The sequence below is a fragment of the Dermochelys coriacea genome, chromosome 10, assembly GCF_009764565.3.
Source record: "Dermochelys coriacea isolate rDerCor1 chromosome 10, rDerCor1.pri.v4, whole genome shotgun sequence".
Lineage (NCBI taxonomy): Eukaryota > Metazoa > Chordata > Testudines > Dermochelyidae > Dermochelys > Dermochelys coriacea.
The window spans coordinates 30575374-30594406 of NC_050077.1; the positions used below are offsets into that span (position 1 = coordinate 30575374).

General features: G+C 46.0%; 1 protein-coding gene across 4 annotated transcripts in view; it reads left to right on the forward strand.

The window, feature by feature from the left end:
- ROGDI (rogdi atypical leucine zipper) overlaps positions 1-17094 on the forward strand; it is a 28478-nt gene extending 11384 nt beyond the window's left edge. Inside the window, exons 2-11 of one of the 4 annotated variants that reach the window (XM_038419191.2) lie at positions 2147-2218; positions 2959-3041; positions 5337-5391; positions 6406-6486; positions 9260-9355; positions 11066-11164; positions 11789-11902; positions 12845-12894; positions 14288-14414; positions 16070-17094. In XM_038419191.2, coding sequence (XP_038275119.1) covers positions 2147-2218; positions 2959-3041; positions 5337-5391; positions 6406-6486; positions 9260-9355; positions 11066-11164; positions 11789-11902; positions 12845-12894; positions 14288-14414; positions 16070-16111 — 819 coding nt within the window. In that variant the 3' untranslated portion in view covers positions 16112-17094. The remainder of the gene's footprint in view (positions 1-2146; positions 2219-2958; positions 3042-5336; positions 5392-6405; positions 6487-9259; positions 9356-11065; positions 11165-11788; positions 11903-12844; positions 12895-14287; positions 14415-16069) is intronic. The other 3 variants (XM_038419193.2, XM_043493467.1, XM_038419192.2) reach the window with 3 other exon arrangements.
- The last annotated feature ends 1939 nt before the right edge of the window (positions 17095-19033 follow it).

A 19033-nucleotide genomic window follows, 5' to 3' on the forward strand; every position in this document is an offset into this window, starting at 1 on the left:
TTCTTTTTGCGAATACAGACTAACACGGCTGCTACTCTGAAACCTTCATCTGATATGTCGTCATGGATTCGCAGTTGTTAAGCTCAGGCAGGTGTTTTGCCACCAACTAACCTGACTGCTCATTCCACAAGATCGCAAGCATCCTCAACAGTATTTTTAGCAGATTGTAAAGCAGCAACCTGGTCAGTGGAGCACACGTTCTCCTCCCATTACACCAATACTTGGCATTCAGGAGATGATGCCAAACTTGGTCAAGCAGTACTGCAGCCTGTGTACATGAACACAAATCCCTCCTCCTATTTAACTGCTTTGGAGTCACCTTGGTTAGAATCACATGTGCAATCACTCGAAGAAAAAACAGTTAGTAACCTTTTGTAACTGTTGTTCTTCAAAATGTTTTGAACGTCCATTGCTTGACCCAACTTTCTATCCCTCTACATTGGAGTTTTCCAGAAAGTAGGAACTGAGGAGGGGGGTCGGCTGGGCGTTTTCTGCTGGTGCTAATGGCACACAGCAGCAGAGGGCGCTTAAGCTGCCCCAATGTGCCCAATGAGGGGAAAAAAATTCAGTGACTGTGCGCAGGGCTCACACACACCTAGAGTGGAATGGAAACAGGCAACACAATTTCAAAGAACAACAGTTACAAAAGCTTAGTAACTGTTTTTTTGTTTTTTTGTATAGCTGATGGTATTGGAGTGAGGGGGCACCAAGTGAAAGGAGGGCAAAGCTGCCATCCTCTAGTCTTTGGGGAAAGTCCTTCATGTTGCAGTGAATCTCTTTGCCTATTCTCCCCTCAAATGGAACCTTTTACCACCCCAGAAGTGACTGTTCTTAAGAGCTGAAAGGTTTTTCTTTTAAACATTTAATGTGTTCAGTGGTTTTGTAAAGACTTTTTTTCTAAGGAGATGTACTCAGAGAGGGATTGTCTGATTCTCTGGATTGGATCCATATCATGTTTGACTTGCTGTAAGCGCCTTCATTCTAGCAAACTCCCAAACCTGATTCCACCAAAGGATCAAACCTCTCATTGTTTCCCTCCAGATTCCTCCTATAACATATCTCAAGCTTTCGTTGGCACTTAATGGTTAACAGGTATTTTATGAAATGGAATCTTATACAGATGTGCATCCAACAGGCACATCTGGCAGGTTAATGAGTGTTATAACCAACATCTTTGTGCTAGCCCTCAATCAAAAGGGGTTTGCCAGCAGGACATTTCCATCTCATGTGAAAAGAGCTAGGCGGAAATCCACAGATTTGCTAATACTTCTGCTAGTACACATTGGTAGGAATGGTATAGTGGTTAGGCCACTGGACTAGACTGGGATTTGAGAGACCTGATTCAGTTCCTGACTCCCAGCCACACACTGCCTGTGACACCTTGGGCAAGACACTTATTTACCCTGTGACACTGTTCCCATCTGAAAAATGGGGTTGTCCTTCCCTACTTCGCTGTGGTGAAAGTAATCCTCCCCCCCAATGCACGCACACCTACTACCTTTTGGTGTTCTTTTGACCAAGGGTGTTCTTATACTAATACTTCAGGTTTGCAGCTTCAGGATCTGGTTTTCACAGGCTTTCTCCATAGCAGACAGCTAATTGAGGTCAGCTGAGTTGTCGTCCCATCAGATCTGAACTTGTTTATTACTGAATTTGTGCAAACAGTCCCGTCCCCTCAGCTGAATTTATTTCGGGTTCTTTCCTAATTAAGCTGCTGTTTGGTAAACTACGTGGATGAGACCAGTATAAGAACCCGGCTAGAACAGCCCCAGAGTTTTCAAGGAGACAGGATCTGGGCTTTATGCTTCATCTGAAATGGATACCTCCAGCAGCATAGGGCCACCTACCACCACTATTATTCATATAATGTTCTAAATAAATAAACATTTGCTCAGTGGAGTCAAGGCAAGATATTTTGAAAGGGGATATAGGCAGCATGGAGAGGTAGAGAAAATAACGCCTTTGAACAATTCAGTCAAAAACTGCCTATCTTTCCTCTTGATACATTTCCACCTGCACATATTAGTAAACTTGTTCTCCATGGTGTATGTGCTTCTGTGCCTCGGAAAGAAATTAAGATCAAGGATCCTGTGAAAGCGCCGAGACTCTCATAGATGATTCCTGTTTTGTCTTTCCATGGCTATAGGAAGAAGAGTTTAAATGGCTTTTGCAAGAGGAGGTTCATGGCGTCCTGAGACAGCTGCAGGATATTCTGAGGGTAACGAGCCAGTTCCAGCCATGCATGGGGAATTTGCCTTTTCAGTTGCTTTTTTCTGGTTGCTGTTTTGTTCTGTGTGAACACAATGCTGGGGTGACATCCCTGGAGAGCAAAGACCTCTCTTTATCCCCAGAGAAAATATCGTTAAAAAAACCCAAAAAAACACCACTGCCCCTACATGCATACTAATAAGCTAACCAGAGGACCCCCCCCCCACACCCTAACATGAGCTCTGGCAGGAGCAGTCCTTTAAAACGCCATTCAAGGGGTTTCCTTGTGGTTTCAAATTCACAGCTTCAGCTCAGAACAAGACCACAGTCTTATGGGACCCAGTCCTTCCAACCCTTCCCTAAGGATTGGGTCCCTTCTTGGACTAAGGGACTTGTCTGTTTGTTTGATCAGGAAGAAGGCACTGAGCCAGTTTAAAACAAGGCTGTTTATCCAAAAATCATTTCTTGGTCTGGTGGTCCCTGAAGAATCCAGTTTGAATGACCGTATTTGCACCTCTCCGGAAGTGGCTTTATATTAGCATCCCTCTCCTCCTAGAGGAGTTGCATACAATGCCACAATAACACCTACACAATTACATTTTTAATACAATGGACCTCAAAGGTTTAAACCTAATTCAATACGGTTTAAATTAATTCAATAAAGTTAATCTTAATCCCACAAGGTTTGTCCAGGATATTGCAGAGGTATGTCACTCTGTCACAGTGTCAGTTCCCTTTGCTCTTGTGCAGGAGGCTTCTCACAGGTTTGCTTTGCCTGTTGGTAGCATAGAAGGACCAGTCAAACAGGAGAACTTCATGCTGGGCACTTCAAGGTAAGTGTGTGTTCTCCCTGTGCACGTTTGGTCTTGGGATCCTCCTTGCGTAGGAAAGGAGGGGGAAGGATGTGGAGGATTGAGGCAATTCGCTCCCATTTTACACAGATTCTCCTGTTGTTGCTATCCCCCATTTAACATCTGGAGACACTAGAACACTTTCATAGTTGAGCATATCCACCTTCTAGTGACCCAGGTGCCTGGCTTGTAGAGTGCAGAAGCTGATTTACTTTGGTGCACAATTTTAACTCGTTTCCTACCACGTCTGTGGCAGTTTGGCATTATTTGTCTCTTCTCGCCTGCTGCTCTCCTAGCTTACTTTAATCATTTGCATGTCACATCTTCCTCCCTCCCCCACTTCATCTGCTTTGTTAGATAACATGGAGATCTGAATGCAGTGGCATTTAGTAAAGCAGCAGTTCAAGGCTAAGATAAGAGCCCCTATTGGATAGCTGTAGTTGGGAGCTACCCACTCTGTGCTCTGTAAATCCCAATTTAACTGTTGTGCTCTGTTACTCCCACAGTTGAGTGGTTGGGTCGATGCTGAATATCTGCTTCTAAATAGATGTTGAAATGTTCAGACATAATTTCATTATTTGAACCTTTATTGCTGCAAATTTCCAGCCCTTTAAAAAAGAGACTGTCGCTCTGAGGAAAGCCTGATATTTTGCTGTTTGTGTTGTAAAAGGCAGTTAGCCAATGCTCATTTAATCATTGTTTAATAACCTTCTAAAGAAAGAACACTTGACTTTCCCATCTGTTTTGCTTTCTTGCCATTTTATCAAACATTAATTGTATTTGCCTGTTAAAATACACATACCTGTCCTTGTTTATTCAATATGCATTAGCATCTTTGGTAATGTACATACAGGATGGGAAGTTCATTTCTTTGATCCCATAAGAATAATGCTCTCAAAAAAATCACTCCTGTGGTAGGTTTAAGTAAAATTAGATGCTTCCCATCAGATGAAAGTACTTTTTAAATGGATCACATTTTGGGCTTTACCAATTTCCTGTTTGATTCTTTAGTGGAATCACCAGGTGGTTTTCCTGGTCATATTCTGATTCATTACATCACTGCTGAATAGTTAGATCAGTTCTCACCATGCTCAATGCGTGAATAATGAGGAGTCTCTGTCTAGCGCTTACAGCTGGAGACCTGGGTTCAAGGAATCTGAAGTCTGTTCTTGGCTCTGCTGCTGACTCTGTGTGTGGCCTTGGGCAAGTTCCTTAACCTCTGTGTGTTAGTCTCCCCAAATATAAAATAGGAATAACGTTTACCCACCTCACAAAGCAGTGTGAGATCTGGATGAAAGGCGCTATGTAAGTGTGGTTACTACTAAACTGCATCTGAAATAGTCACCGTTTCTGAGCCTCCAGTCCAGCTCTACTTCTGTAGAGTTACACAGTAGACAGTGAAACATGCTTCCACAAAAGTTCTGAGCAGCTGTGGAGCAAGGGATTCTGGTATCCAAGGGGGGAAATCTGTGGGCATTTATAGTGTGTGCAGAGATTGTCTCTGTCCATTCCTCCAGATGTTTCTCTCTTCTGTCAACTATCACTTCAATCTGCTTTGAGTTGAACTGCAACAGGTTTGTCTCTGTCAGATGCTGGGAGGTCAGTGAGATCATGGTGTCTGTGTTAAATAAGATGGGCTCATAAAGTGGAGTCCTCAAAGCCCAGATTACTTTAGTTTCCAGTCATTGTTTCATGTAAACATGTAACAGGATTGGTGAAAAGGTGGGACCTTTGCTGAAGGTGACCAGTTGCCCAGCACTACTCTTCAACTTCCTCTATGGCAGAAGCAGAAAACGTACACAATGTCAGATTATAACCTAGTTTGTGATTTGCATCCATGCCGTTAGTGCCAGAACTCTAATGTTTAAACGAGTGTTAATGTTTAAACAGTGAACAGTGTGAGGATTGTTAATACAGGGAGGAAACTAGTTTAGGATGGGACCTTAGTCCTCTAACAAGTCAGTTACACGAGGGAGCATCTCTCAAGCAATATTATACTTGCTGGCAGGAGGCTTGATCTAAGAGTAGGTGGTGAGAATGCATCTCCCTAGCTGAGCTGTCCACAGGACATACTAGGACCAGCACTAGGGAGCTCCTGTGTACCCACCTGGGTGTGGGGAAGGTCCTTTCTGCCCTCTGCTTTGTTGCATTTTGGTTGGTAAAGGTGGAGGCTGGTCACCTGTTCTTGCTGGGGGTGAGAGGCTGGCTGCTTCTGTACCAGTCTTGGTAGGCTATCTCCTGTGACTCACACTGTTTGGAACTGTTTTGTCATTCCAGTGCAGACCAGGTGAAAGGAGTATTGATGCTGCAGGGAGATGCTCTATGCCAAGCTGTGAGTACCAATCTACACCAATCACTTTGTGCTAGCACTAAAGCATACTCCTTGCCTTTCTTCCCCGGCTAGATGTTGTCCCTTCAGATGTCACCAAGTGGGGAGGTGTGTCAAGCCCATTGGGGCTGGAGCTGCCCTCTGTGGTGGTGATTGGTTGGTTGCTGTCTAGTGATGGCACCTCGGTACCACAGTGATTGCATCTTGCCATTGCTTTGGTTGGTTTTACAATAGGCTCTGGTGCCAGCCGAACACTGCCAGGCAACTGAATGAAAATGCAGCCAAGTCTGTGGCTGTACAAGGCAGTTCTTGTATAGCTGACATGCTGCTGGGACATGATGCCAGGGGTTGAAATCTGTATCTAAAAAAATCTGAGTGCAGGGATGAGGAGGAGGAAGATTCTGTCTGTACATGTGTGTGCTATCCTGCTGAGGTGTGTTTTCTCTCCCAGTTAGGGAGTGGCACCTTGGTTAACTGCAGTCCAGTCTTAATATGCATGGTGTATAGTCTTAGATCTGTTTTAACTCAGCCTTCCAAAACTGTCACTTACTCACCTGGGACAATTCATTATTTATGATGACCGAGTGAAATATCATTAGTGTTTTGCAATATTATAATCTTGATGGTAGGTAGGGAGAGGGCTTAACTGCCATGTGTATTGCGATAAACCCTTCTTAGCTGATGGGCTTCTCACCTACGTTGCCCCTTATCTGTACCATCAGAGTTCCCTCAACACCTCCTAAAATGAACGGGCAGTCTCCTCTCTGGGCCCAATTCAGTAACGGCATTGTCATTTATGCCTTGCATCTCCCTCCCGTAGAAATAAGATTAAGGCGAAAAACTGGCTGAAGCAGTACAGCTCAAAATGCCCCCACTCAGCAGTCAGTATTGATAGATCTGTCGGAGATGAGAAGTATGGGTTTGAAGGGGTATGAACGGCACCTTTTGCTCAGGGAGTGCCCTGCTCTGCGTTTTGTGGGGGAGTTCCTCTTATTTCTCTCTCTCTCTCTTTTAAAGGATATTAATTTGAAAATACCCAGAAATAACCAGCTCCTGCACTTCACATTCCGCGAAGACAAGCAGTGGAAATTGCAGCAGGTATGGTTATCAGGAATCTTCCCTGTGTTGAGCTGGTCTGAGTCTGAGCAGCCTGCAAAGGCCCTCTCCTTCAAAGAGAAGAGGACTGGTCTTCATTGGGATTTTCCAGACCCCAGTACCCACCTTCCTTTCCTTATCAGTTGGAGTGTGATAGAGGAGGGGGAAGAGGTGTGAACTGGTTGGGATTAGGGCTTTAGAAGAAAAAGGGGTGGGTGCTTCTAGTTCCTGAGACATCAGTGAGCTAAAAGCTCTCTGTGTTGGAGTGCTGAGCCTGTGAAAGCAGTGCTCAGATCACCTGGGCTGTAGCTCTCTCTCTCAATGCCTGTTGAATCTTGGCTGGCTGAACAGAGAACAGTTCATCTGGCCCTGAGCTGGCTCACAAGTCTGCTCTCATTCCCTGTGTGAAATCATGTCTTCGCCCTTCTCCTCACTAACAGCGTATGGTAGTGCCTCAGATTCTAGCTATAACTGGATTCTTCAGTCAGAGATCTGGCTTCTGGAAATCTAGTGCCCAGTCTCATGGAAGTAAAGTTTTCCACTATTGCTCTGAAGTTTAAAAACTGACTCTGGCATTCTATGCTATGTAGATCCTTATACATTGACTTGGATTTTTTTTTTATAAGCATATTAAGATTTTGGTAGTTTGACATATCAATCTACAGCAGATTGAGAGCTCTAATTTACTGGCATTTTAAATATGTTAGCTAATTGCCATGTTTAGACTCTGTGGTAGGTGAATCAAGCCCTCGGTTGATCTGGGCTTTGAATCACTGAAACTTATGGCTATGTTGAGGAGTTTGTGCTTTGCAGACAAGTGAGCTTTTGTGATGCACTCAGCAGTGTTGCTGATACATAGTGACTCTTTTGTATTGCTGCTCTGTTGATATTCTTCCACAGTCTCTTAAGCACAGCTTCTGCCTTGATTTACTTTGGAAGGACTTGGTCACTTAATGTTATTTAGATGAGGAATGCGAGAGCCTAAAGGAGGCAGAATAATAGTATTTCATGAGATTATGAGGAGACCCTTGTCCTGTTTCTCTCAGAACAAGCCTTCCATAGTGAAATATCATGAGTCTCTTCCATGAGAGAGTGGGCCTTGCCAATCAGAGGAAGTGCTGTGAGTCTGCTTGGAAAGGAACCAGAAGTGGGAGCTGGTTGTGGAGGGGAAGGTAGTTGTTACTTGGACAGGGAAAGGGCTGGGAAGCCTTCGGGGAAGTGGAATAGAGAAGGGAAACAGGCAGGGATGAGTGGAGTGCTTGCATTGACAAGGTGGATGGCGTGTGTCACTGCAGAGCCTACTGGCATAAGCTGCTCCCAAGTCTGTTGTTCTGGAATATTCCTGGAGGTGCGGGATCTGGAGGGTAGTGTCCTGTGATGCCATGTCACGAGTGCCAGCAATATCTGAGCTGCCAGCTGCTTGCAGCATAATGGTGGTTTTGCACTGGACAGGTTTCCTCCATCTAAAGATGCCCTCCTCTGAGTCACAAGACTCCTACTGAGACTTCTGAGCTGTGTGCTCTGGGGAAGCAAGTGTAAGTCATACAGGAGCTTTTCTCATATATCTATCCAGGGCCTGCATTACATAAGGTTCAGTTCGGCACTCGGGAGAGTTGTGCCAAGATTTGGGGAAGAAAGGAAGCTTCAGACTACAAGCTTTCCATGAACAACGTGTCCAAAGCTGCGTCTATCTGTTTCACTGTTATATTTGCAACTGGCATCTAGAACTTGTTTGAAAACCCTAGCGAAACATGCCCTTCACGACATCCTGCTCTAAACTCGATCAAGTGCTTTTTTGTACACACCGACTGCCTCTTACCCTAACTTGTGCCTACCTTTTCTGTGTTCATCCTCCCGGTTCATTAATGCCTTCCTCTGTTCCAGCTCCCACACCAGCCTCTGGTGCTGAGTGTCTGAGTCTCACCCCCACTTGGAGTTGCTCCTCTGCTCTTCTCCCTGTGCCAGTGAACCCTTTCTTTGCATTGTTTTTCCTCACTCCTGTTATGGGCAGCTCTGGCAGGATTGCTCTGTTAATGGACTGTATGCTGCAGTCTCTCTTGGTTCGCAGGGGTTCATGCTAGATGTGCCTCAAGTCTATTCTATCAAAGGTTGCTCAAAAGGCAAGCCCCAGTGATATGTTCCCCTGCACCCAAATGCTACAGCAGCTCCTCTAGAGTGTTGGTAATCCACTGTTCCAATGAACCTTAAAGTTAGAAATCAGTGCTTCCTGTTCTTTTACAGTATTCAGATGTTGTATTGGTTTTAGCTCTATGGCAATGATTCTTAAGAGCAGCCACTGTAATCCGATCACAGCTGAAGATGGGGAGACTGGGCAAAGACAGTAACCAGAATGTGTTCTGAATTGCCTGTATCCTGGATAGTCAGAATGCCTAGCTGGATAGCAATATATCACTTTAGTTTCTGGCCCTGATTGCTCACGAGATCTACCTGACATCACTGCTCCTTCAAACCATCAGTGCTAGTTTGATGGTCCAGGACATAAAATAGCAGGCCCTAGACTTCAGATCATTGTTTCTTAAAATGCCCGGTCTGGTAGACCAATCATTTTATGATCTGAATGGCAGAGGTAACGGCTTGCTCTAGTGGTGAGTGCCCAGAAGAAAATGCCTTTAGTATTATGGGATGATCAACCTTTCCTTTCCTGTCTGTGCAGTGGTAAGGGATGGATCCTGGGAGACAACAGTGGGATAGTCTACTTTTTAGCATTACTTCAGGGGGAGCTGATTTGACAGGGCTGCATTTTGTACCTTTGCAGATCCAGGATGCTAGAAACCACGTTAACCAAGCAATTTACCTGCTCACAAACCGAGATGTAAACTACCAGTTCAAAACAGGCTCTGAGGTCCTCAAGGTGAGCAGAACGCTCTCTGGGAGGTGGGGTAAGAGGATAGACTCCAATTCCACATTCTCCCCTCTTTGTAATGCAGCTGCTCGGTGTTGGGTTTTTTTTGTACTGAGTTGAAATCTCTGCAGAGACTGGTCACACAAGGAGTCTTTGGTAGTGCAGGGACTCAAACCCAGGTCCCAGGCTATCGTCTGAGCCACTGGACAAGTTGACTGTAACTTCTTACCACGTCAAGTGTGAGAAAGAAAAGCTGTTCCTTTTTTACTTGGGCAAAGGCAATCAAACATGAAAAGATCAGCAAATAAGACCACCACCCCTTTTTCTCCCCCTTGGAAGAAGACGAGTCATAGTTCAGAGTGCCTTAACGTTCTAGTAGTCATGAGCTCTGTAGCAGATGAACACAGCTCCCCCAGAATTCTGGGTTGGGCATTCTTCCCAAAATAGGGACTATACCTGAGGAAATTCTCCTTCAAGATGCAATATTCCTGCCAGCTGAAAAAGCCACTACTGTCACAGAGTTATAGGAAAGAGTTTGCTCATTTATGGTCCCAGTCACAAATACTTAAGAGTGTGAGTAGTTTCATTGACATTCATGTGATGACTCGCATGACTAAAGTTCTGCACATGCAAGATTGGAGCCCATCAGAGCAATTAGGCAACATTTTTATCTTCTTTTGTATGTAAAGCTTCTAGAAGAGCTTTCAGTGTCTTTAGATCCCTCTGTGACTGTCAGCACTTAAAATCTTTAAATTGTTTTCTCTGCTGTTTCTTACATAAGGCACAATGGGCTTTTTTTTTTTTTTTTTTTAGCTGGAGTTGGAGGTGACTTACCCTGAAGAGGGGTAAAGTGGGGTGAAGGAATATGGGCTGACACTTCTGAAAACATTCTTGTGCTTTTTTATGTAAGGCTGCATGACAGTGGTACATTTTCGCCCGCCAAATTACACTTATAAACAGCAACTTTCTTTCCCAGTTTAAGTCTCTGAATTCCTGCTCCTCTTTTCTTATAGCAGTACAGTCTCTCTCCCTGCCCAGCTTGAGGAAGTTCATTTTGTTTCTAACCCTGTTGCCAAATATGGTGTAAATTTAGAGTGAAGATTTCACAGTGGGATCATGTAGGTCGGGGGTGGTGGGGAGGGAGACAACCTGGGAGGGAGGTGACTCGGATGCAAATACCTTCTGCTGTTTAGAAGAATTTGTACAGCAAATCATGCTTGGTCTCATTGTAAAGATGCCAGGAGAAGTCTGTAGCATGAGTGACTCTCTTTAAAGCAAGCTACTTGGTTAGAATTCAGAGCAACAGAATATCCAGGAGCTCCAAGCTCTTCCAATGGCAGATCCTGTAGAAAAGGCTCTTATATGAAACATCAGCACTTTCTGATCTGGAAGCTTCTCCCGGTGACAGTAAGTCATTGACAGAGCATTGGAGTGATGCCATTAGGCTGATGTGGTTTTGTTGGGAACATCAGCAGGGATATGCAGTTGACAGAACATGCCTGCCGGTGGGTAACCTGAAGAGGCCTTTGCTCTCTAGGGGCCTGAGCGAGAGCTGCTTGCTTCTGTTTGAGCCTCGGCTGGGAGCATGTGTGTGGAGTTAACACCATGCCTTGATGCAGTTTCCCCTGTAACAACTCATGCGTGTTACGCAGGCTCTTCGGCTCGCCCTCCAAAGCTGCATCATGGCCTTCAGACAGGAATATGTGTTTTCTTTCCTAGCTGATGGATGCGGTAATGTTACAGCTGACACGAGCTCGAAACCGGCTCACTACTCCAGCCACCTTGACCCTACCAGAAATTGCCTCCAGTGGCCTTACGGTAACCTTATATCAGTCTTGGCCTATGCTGCCCGCTCCCTCTCTCTACCCACTAGTGAGGGCTATCATGCCCCTTCACGATGGGGACGTGGTTTGCTGTTTCTAATCTACCCTTTTTGGACACAGTGTAAGAGAATTTCCTTTTTAGTCTTGTATAATTTCCATTGTATGGAAGCAGATGTAGACCCTGCGCTCAGTATTGGTGGTCGGTCTACCTCTCTCTGCTGCAGGGAGCAGCAGACCGGGGCTTAAAGAGCCCTCAGCCAGGAGAAAAGGTTTTGGCTTCGTCAACTGGGCTTCTCCAGAGCAAAACTCTAAAGAGGGACAAACTATGGAGTCTAACCCTTGCCTCCTCTGTTCCCTTACACACTTACACAGTGTTGGTGCAAGAGCTGTCTAGAGGTCAGGTGCAACAAGAGAAATAGCCATTATGTATCGTCATGTCCCTATTCCAGTCTCTCTGTAAAACATAGCTTTTCTCCTTTGCCTAAGGCGCTTAACGTGTCTCTGCCTCACTCTTCCATTTAAAAAAAAAAAAAAAAAAGACTCTATGATAGTATTCCCCTAGCTTTAAGAAACAGAGGGTCCTGTCACTAATGCAGAAATCATTTCCATTTTCTCACAGAAAATGTTCACCCCCGCTCTGCCCTCGGACATCCTTGTGAATTTCTACATCAACCTAAATAAGCTGTGTTTGACTGTCTACCAGCTCCATGCACTGCAGCCCAATTCCACCAAGGTAGTCTCCTTTCTTCACCTTTCCCAGTCGGGAGATATGGGCTAAAAAGAGGAGTTCTCAGTTCCTTGGATGATGCTGACACCTCATGATGTGATGTGGTGAGATCTCCAGAGCATGGGATGAGTGTGTTTAGTGTTAAGTACCTGGAATTAGGTCAGGATGCAACCAGAACACCTGGTTCTCCTGGAAGTGCAAACCTAGGTTTGGGAATGATGATTTAGCAAAGATGGAGCTATTTGAGTGAGCCCCAGAGGGAGTCATCACTAAATTTACCCGCATGATATTTTATTTTAAAAAATATATTCGGGTCAATTCCTTTATATTGTTAAAGGGACACAGTCAAGTTTAATCAATATTTTTCTAATAAAAATCCCGTATCTGTAGTTACAAATACATCTTAGATTATTTAAACCAAAGGAATTTTAAAGAGTTAATTTCATTTTCTTGAAGTTGCTTGGCCGCTTGGATTTCTCAGCTTGGACAGTGGAAATAAGGCTAGTCAGTTTCATTTGGTTTATAAGTAGTTTCTAGTGAGTTTCACTCTGAGGGTCTCCCTGGTGCTGTGTTTTTGGATGCAAACCCTGTGCAGCAATGGATTCTTTTCTGGGACTACTACTCTGGATCTTCTGTGTGAGCTGATTTAGGTAAAACTGAAACTGGGCCAAACTGGACCCAACAAACTTGGAGAATTCGTGTCCTCGTAAGGGGCAGGGAGAGACCAGATGCTAGAGGCTCTTTGGCTCTGCCTTTTGTTTACTCTTAACTTCTATGCATGCACCTGCCCATGTTTCTTGATATCAAACCATTGTCTCCCTGTATATAGCAGTAAACGTGAGTCTCAGCTGCACTTTGTCAGAACATCCTGACAAATCTTTGATAGTATTTTTTTTCCTTATGTCAGATTTTAAGTGACTTAATTTCTCTCTTGCATCCTTTGTGTAGAACTTCAGACCTACTGGAGGGTCCATTCTGCATAATCCTGGAGCCATGTTGTAAGTACTGTCTTCTGAAGGGTTGTATAGCATGTGTAGGAGAGGGTGATGTCCGACATTGACTCATGACAGGAACATAGTCATTGGCATTAGCCCTGCTTACGAATAGCTTTGAACTTTTGGCCAAGGAGAGCATCTGTTAGGCCAGGTCTACGCTATAGTCTTACGCTGGTATAACAAGGTCACTCGGGGTAGCCAGCCTCTCGGGGAGGTGGAGTAGCTTCGCCGATGGGAGAAACTCTCCTGTCGGTATAGGTAATGTTTTCACTAAGGCCATGTCTACACTAGCACTTATATCAGCAAAATGTTTGTTGCTAAGGGGGGTGAAAAAACATCCCCCTGAGCGACATAAATTTTACTAGCATAAGCGCTTGTGTGCACAGGGCTATGTCAGCAGAAGATTCTCTCCTGCCGACATAGCTACTGCCGCTCATTGAGTTGGTTTTATTATGTCAACAGGAGAGCTCTCGCCCTTCGGCCTAACGTGGCTACACGAGCACTCTTCCAGCAGCACAGCTGTATCGGTACAGCTGGGCTGCTGTAAGCTTATAAGTGCAGACATGACCTAAGTGCTCTAGCAGCACAGCTGCAGTGCTATAAGTATAGACAAGCCCTTAGGTAGGCAGCTCCAGTGAGCCAGAGCTGGGGCTGTACCTGCTGAGCACTGGTGCAATAGCAAGATCCCTTCAATGACTCATTCCCTGACCCAGACAAACATGGCTGTTCAAAATACAGTCCTCACTGAGAGAGGAAGGGGCTGGCAGGGAGCTAAGGCCTGGCACAAAAGAGAACATTAACCTCCCACCTCTACAATCAGTGTTTCATTCCCTGTGCTGCTGCCCCTGCATGTTCCCTGGTTAGCCAAGGCTTGACCCTGCACCTTATTTAAGCTGGGCCGAAGCAGTTTCATATTCAGCTTGTCTGGCAGGTGTCTGGTGTCCTTTCTTTCATAAGGGGGGAAGGGAGGGGAAGAGTTCTAAGTGATTCATATTGATTCTCGCACCTGGGGGGGCAGCGGTGTAACTGAAACTAAGCGGTGGTGCAGTGAGCTAGATGCATCAGCCTCTCCATTTACAAGCCTGGGTTCCACTTAATTTGACTAAAGGTAAAACGGAGTTAAATGTCTACTGGATGTGGCTGCCTACAGTGGATAGGTTTCACACACTGCCATCTCTATTGCTTAATCTAGGACTGGACTATTGGGGGAAGGTGCTTTGGCAGAACAGTAGAGAGGAAGCTGTGTAGCATTTGTCTGCTAACTAGCACACTGAGCCTCACTCTCATGAGCACTACATGCACCTATAATTTACAGTCCAACCCTGACTTAGCTAGTGTATTCATCAGAGTCCGAGGAGCCCTGTCTGTGAGCAGCTGTGGTGTGTTCTCTTTGCAGTGAGTGTGGCAGCCAAAGATATGAAGTCAGCCACGTCCATAAAGTGGAGTGTGTGGTACCTTGGCTAAATGACGCCCTTGTCTTCTTCACGGTCTCTCTGCAGCTCTGCCAGCAGCTGAAGGACAAGGTAGGGACGTGGGTAGGAGTTCTGTTAGTAGGGGGGCTCCCTTTGCTTTTAAAGGGTTTCAAACCTGTTCAAATTAGTTACCTAGGTGCTCTTGTGAGCTGGAATGGTTTTGACCATGAGTGCTTGGCACAGAGATCAGTATGCAGTACGACATAATTTGTTCTGTCTATTGATGGCACAGGATGTTCAGGGAAATGATGAAAATTTGTTGCTATGGAGCTGACAAATGGTAGGTGCTATGCAGCAGGAGACTAGTTAAAATTCCAAATAACTGGGTGAGATTTAGTAACAGGGTGTTGTTAGCAGCTGCAGAGAGAGCCCCTTAGAATCCAGCAGCCTGGTCACTTTGGAGGAGGTTTGCAAGGTTAGGAGTGTCACTTGCAACTGTAGAGAACCGGATGTGGTAATTAGCTCACCAGCCAGGGAGAAGGCAAACAGTATAAAATGCTGGGCTGGGGATGGGGGCTACCTTTAACTGCTGCTATGTTTATGTTGTACTTGGAGCACAAGGGAAAAAACAATAATAAAGACACTTGTCGAAGGTACCCCAGTGTGGACTGTATGTGCTGTGTAGCTCATCAGGAGGGCTTAACAGTCAGGGCTTCCAGGAGCAGAAAGGGGAACTTGTTCACAAGGTCATATGAGGGACAGCACAGTCATGCTGTTTCAGAAATATGTATTCCTGAGCTAAGGACCATGGCCATACACTGAGAAACTGAGATGAGGGGCCAGAGGTTCAGAGCCGCTGGAAAGGCAGTGTGGTCCGACTAGAACTCAGGAGGATCTGAGACCTGTTCCCAGCTATTCCACTTATCTGGTGCATGGCCTTAGGCCTGTCACCTCATCATGCTGCCACGCTTTCCCCACCTGTAAAATGGGGATAATATTTTCCCTCCTTTGCAGGGTGCTTTGAGCTCCTTGGTTGAGAAGTGCCATGTAAGAGCTCGGTGGTCTGGTGTGTATCTGCTGTACATTGTATGAAGCCTGTGGCAGTGACTCTTTCTGTGTAAAACACTATGCACAACTATGGCTCCATAGACAAATGGAACAAATAATAATTGGCCCATTGTAACTGCTCTTGAACTTGGAACCAGGAACCACTCCTTATATAACCAGGGCTAGAACACTCTGACAGGATCTGTATAAACCCATCAAGAACCAGTAGACTGGTGGTAGCACTGGTTCTGGATCACTGCTGAGGCACACACCTTTGGTCCCTAGGATTCAAGCATGGCCCGTTGCTCCTGGCTTGGGCTGTGTATGCCCTGGGGGAGGTATGAAGGAAATGTTGCTCTCCAGAAATCCCACTGGCTGAAAGGAGCTCTGCTCAGCCCCCTTGAGCTGGTAGCAGCCATTGTTCTGAGTTAAAGGGAGGGATGTGAAAGAAAATGGAGGGGGCTCCTGGGATTTGGAAGGGGTGTGGCCAGAGAGAGATTGGAGAATTACTGACTCCAAGTGAGGGCCCAGATCTAAGACAATCATGGACTCCTTCCATTTTCTTTCATCCCCAGAGCTGCTTCCAGGTCTGGCCTGTGAGGTGGGGTTGGGGAGGAAGCTGTCCCTTTAACAGAAAGAAGCAGCTTTAACGTGAGACTGTTATTTAACAAGGATCTAGGGAACCCAAAGGCCTACCTGTTTTATCCCTTGTTTTCCAGATCTCTGTGTTTTCCAGCTACTGGAACTACAGGCCATACTAATCCTTCCACAAGAGTTTGACCCTACACGACCCCGACTACTACTGCCCTGCCCCTCTTAGGAGGAAACCCTGTGTACCAACCTGAAAGGAGTGCCATGTTGCACTGGCCTGTGTCCTGCTATACACCAGGGTCAGTGCTTTCCAGGGACATCACCTATAGGAGCTGCTTGTGCTTTAGACCTCAGGGTTCAACATATGGCAGCCCTGAGTAGGGCCCCTCGCAGTGCTGTGATGTGGACCGTGAACTTAATCATGTCTGCATAGTCACATGTGGAATGTTACTTATTTGCACCTTGCAAGCCCATAATGAGTTATGTTGACCATGTCCGAGGGGTTGGGGTGAGGGGAAGACCATGAGCCAGTAAAGCTAATCTAATTTGCACATACCAATGGGATTGCTGGACCATGAACAGGGCTGGACAGAGACCAAGACAGACAAACACTAACTGGGGCAGGCTGAGTGCTTGTTAATGTGCAGCACATCGTGGATCAAGAGGATGCTGTTTCATGCGGTGACCTAGGATGGTTCATCAGGGTTTTTGAATGGCCCCAAGACTCATTCCTTCCTGTCCCAAACCCTCCCCAGCATCTGTCCAGATGTTTCTTGTCATTCATTTTGAGATGTTCTTATTTGCAGCTGTTACTTCCTTCTCCCTGGCACCATTGTGACTGTGTGTTACTCCTTGTTTCTGAGCCCCAGGTGAGCCAGTCATTTCAGTCTGTTAGAATGTACCTTCTGTTTGCCATTTGCACATAAACCTCTCTCTCCCTAGCACAGGAATGAGCGGAGCCTCTGTCCGCCATCTGTGGCAGGTCTTCCGTCTCTATGATCTACCACAGGGTGACACTAAACTCAGATCTGCAGACAAGAATATAGTGTTCCTGTGGAAGGATGGTGGTTGTTAGCTGCCTAACCTATTGATGCTACAGTATATGAATCACCCCAATAACCAGTCAATATTTGTGAAATAAAGTTCCTCAAACTAAGCGCTGTGCTGCGTGGCTGTTATGGGCATTGTTCAATGCTAGGACATGCTGAGAATTATTAGTGTCACAAGTGATTTACTACCTCTAAGGCAGGATATCTCCTGGAGGTGCTTAGTGTGACTCAACTAGAATAGCCTGGCTTACTGCTCAGCAGGGAAGGGTGGAGGAAGCATGGCTGCAAAGTAATAGCTAAAGGGAGGCTTGGGCGGAGCAGAGCGGGATATATGGGGTGCAGTGCAGTATGAAATGAGCAGAAATTGAGGTGGGGATAGACTCAGGCAGGTGCTAGAAGATCAGGATGAGGAAGGTAACCCTAGACCATGGCAAGAGTCTGGAAATAGTTGTAAGTCAAGTGCTGTAGTGGAGGAGCACTCAACCTCTTTCCCCCCAGGACCCAAAAGCTACCCAGTGCCACTCCGTAACCTAACTGCCTTGGACCATCATAAAGGGTTAGGGCCAGGGCAAAAATGCAGGGCTAGTTTTGGATGCTGTGAGTGGATTATACTGGGGCTAAGGGGTTGGTGCTGGGTGCAGGGTTGGGGTGGTGAGGATGGCTTCTCCTTTCCCTAGTGCTCAGCTTCAGTAGGCCCCTTCCCCAAGTTAAAGCGGCACCCCCTCTCCATATGCACTCACTGAGGGTTCCTCCCAGGTGGTCCAGCCTTAAGTCAGAGTCAGGATGCAGGAGTTTTCCATCTTCTTATGTGCTAAGAATGGCTATGTAGCCTCTGTGCTTCCTTTCTCCTGCAACATCACACGCTCCTGGGTTAAAGGTCTTTGGAGTTGGACGGCAGCCTGAAATCCCCTGACACAATCCACATATGGTGGGGTCTCTTAACAGTGATTCTTCTCAGGGAAACTGAAACTGGTATTCAGGGTCTTCTGTTCTTGGGAGGGAGAAGCTGAAGTGTCTTTGCTGCTCTCTGCCACTGCTGCTCTGCCTGCACTAGACTGGGAGCTCTGCAGATACCTCAATGGGATGCGGAGGCCTTCCATGCCATCCTCTCATGAGGCTCCCCCAAAACCGAAAGGGGGACAGTAACAGCAGCAGCCCCATAATTGCCCAGCCTCCTTGTTTGAGGAATCAAAGGCTAGCTCTGTGCTTTCTCCACATCTAATGCATACATGCCTCAGGAGTGGTGAGGGATAGACAGTTGCTTTCGCCTTTGCTTGCAATGAGTCATAGAATCTCAGGGTTGGAAGGGACCTCGAGGTCATCTAGTCCAACCCCCTGCTCAAAGCAGGACCAACCCCAGTTTTTGCCCCAGATTCCTAAATAGCCCCCTCAAGGATTGAACTCACAACCCTGGGTTTAGCAGGCCAGTGCTCAAACCACTGAGCTATCCCTCCCCCCAGGAGGTTGGGTAAATAAGTACCGTGGTGTTGGGTAAATAAATACTGGTTTATTAGTGAGTGGTGAAAGCCGGAGCCCTTCATGCTTTAGACTGTGTGTGGGGGTGGAGGGGGAATGGTTCAGCAAAGATTTGCTAAGAATCCACACTCCCATAGAAGTGACAGTACAATAGCAAACGCATTACCTGCTCCCATCAATAATCTTTATGGCCAGCAGTGCTCTTGACTCTGGGTATGCGTTACCAGAGCCCTGCTCCACGCCTCTGTTATCAGCCTGCTGAGAATTAGACTATGCACATGCATCAGTTCTCACGTTTCCAAGGACAGTAAAGGATGTGTACAGTTAATGGAGTTTCCTCTCCATCTTTGGAAGATCCCTGATCTTTAACACTGGGTGAGTGGGTGACTCCCCTTTAGAGTCAAACTAATGCATATAATCTAAGAGCGGTTGCCAAGCGCTATCAAACCCAGCTGTTGGCTGCCAGCATGTCAGGGAAGTTTTGCCTGTAGCGTGCAACCAACTATGTGTTATTTCCTCTGGGTGGAAATAGCGTCCTTCAGTTCTGGAGACATGGACTAAGGGAAA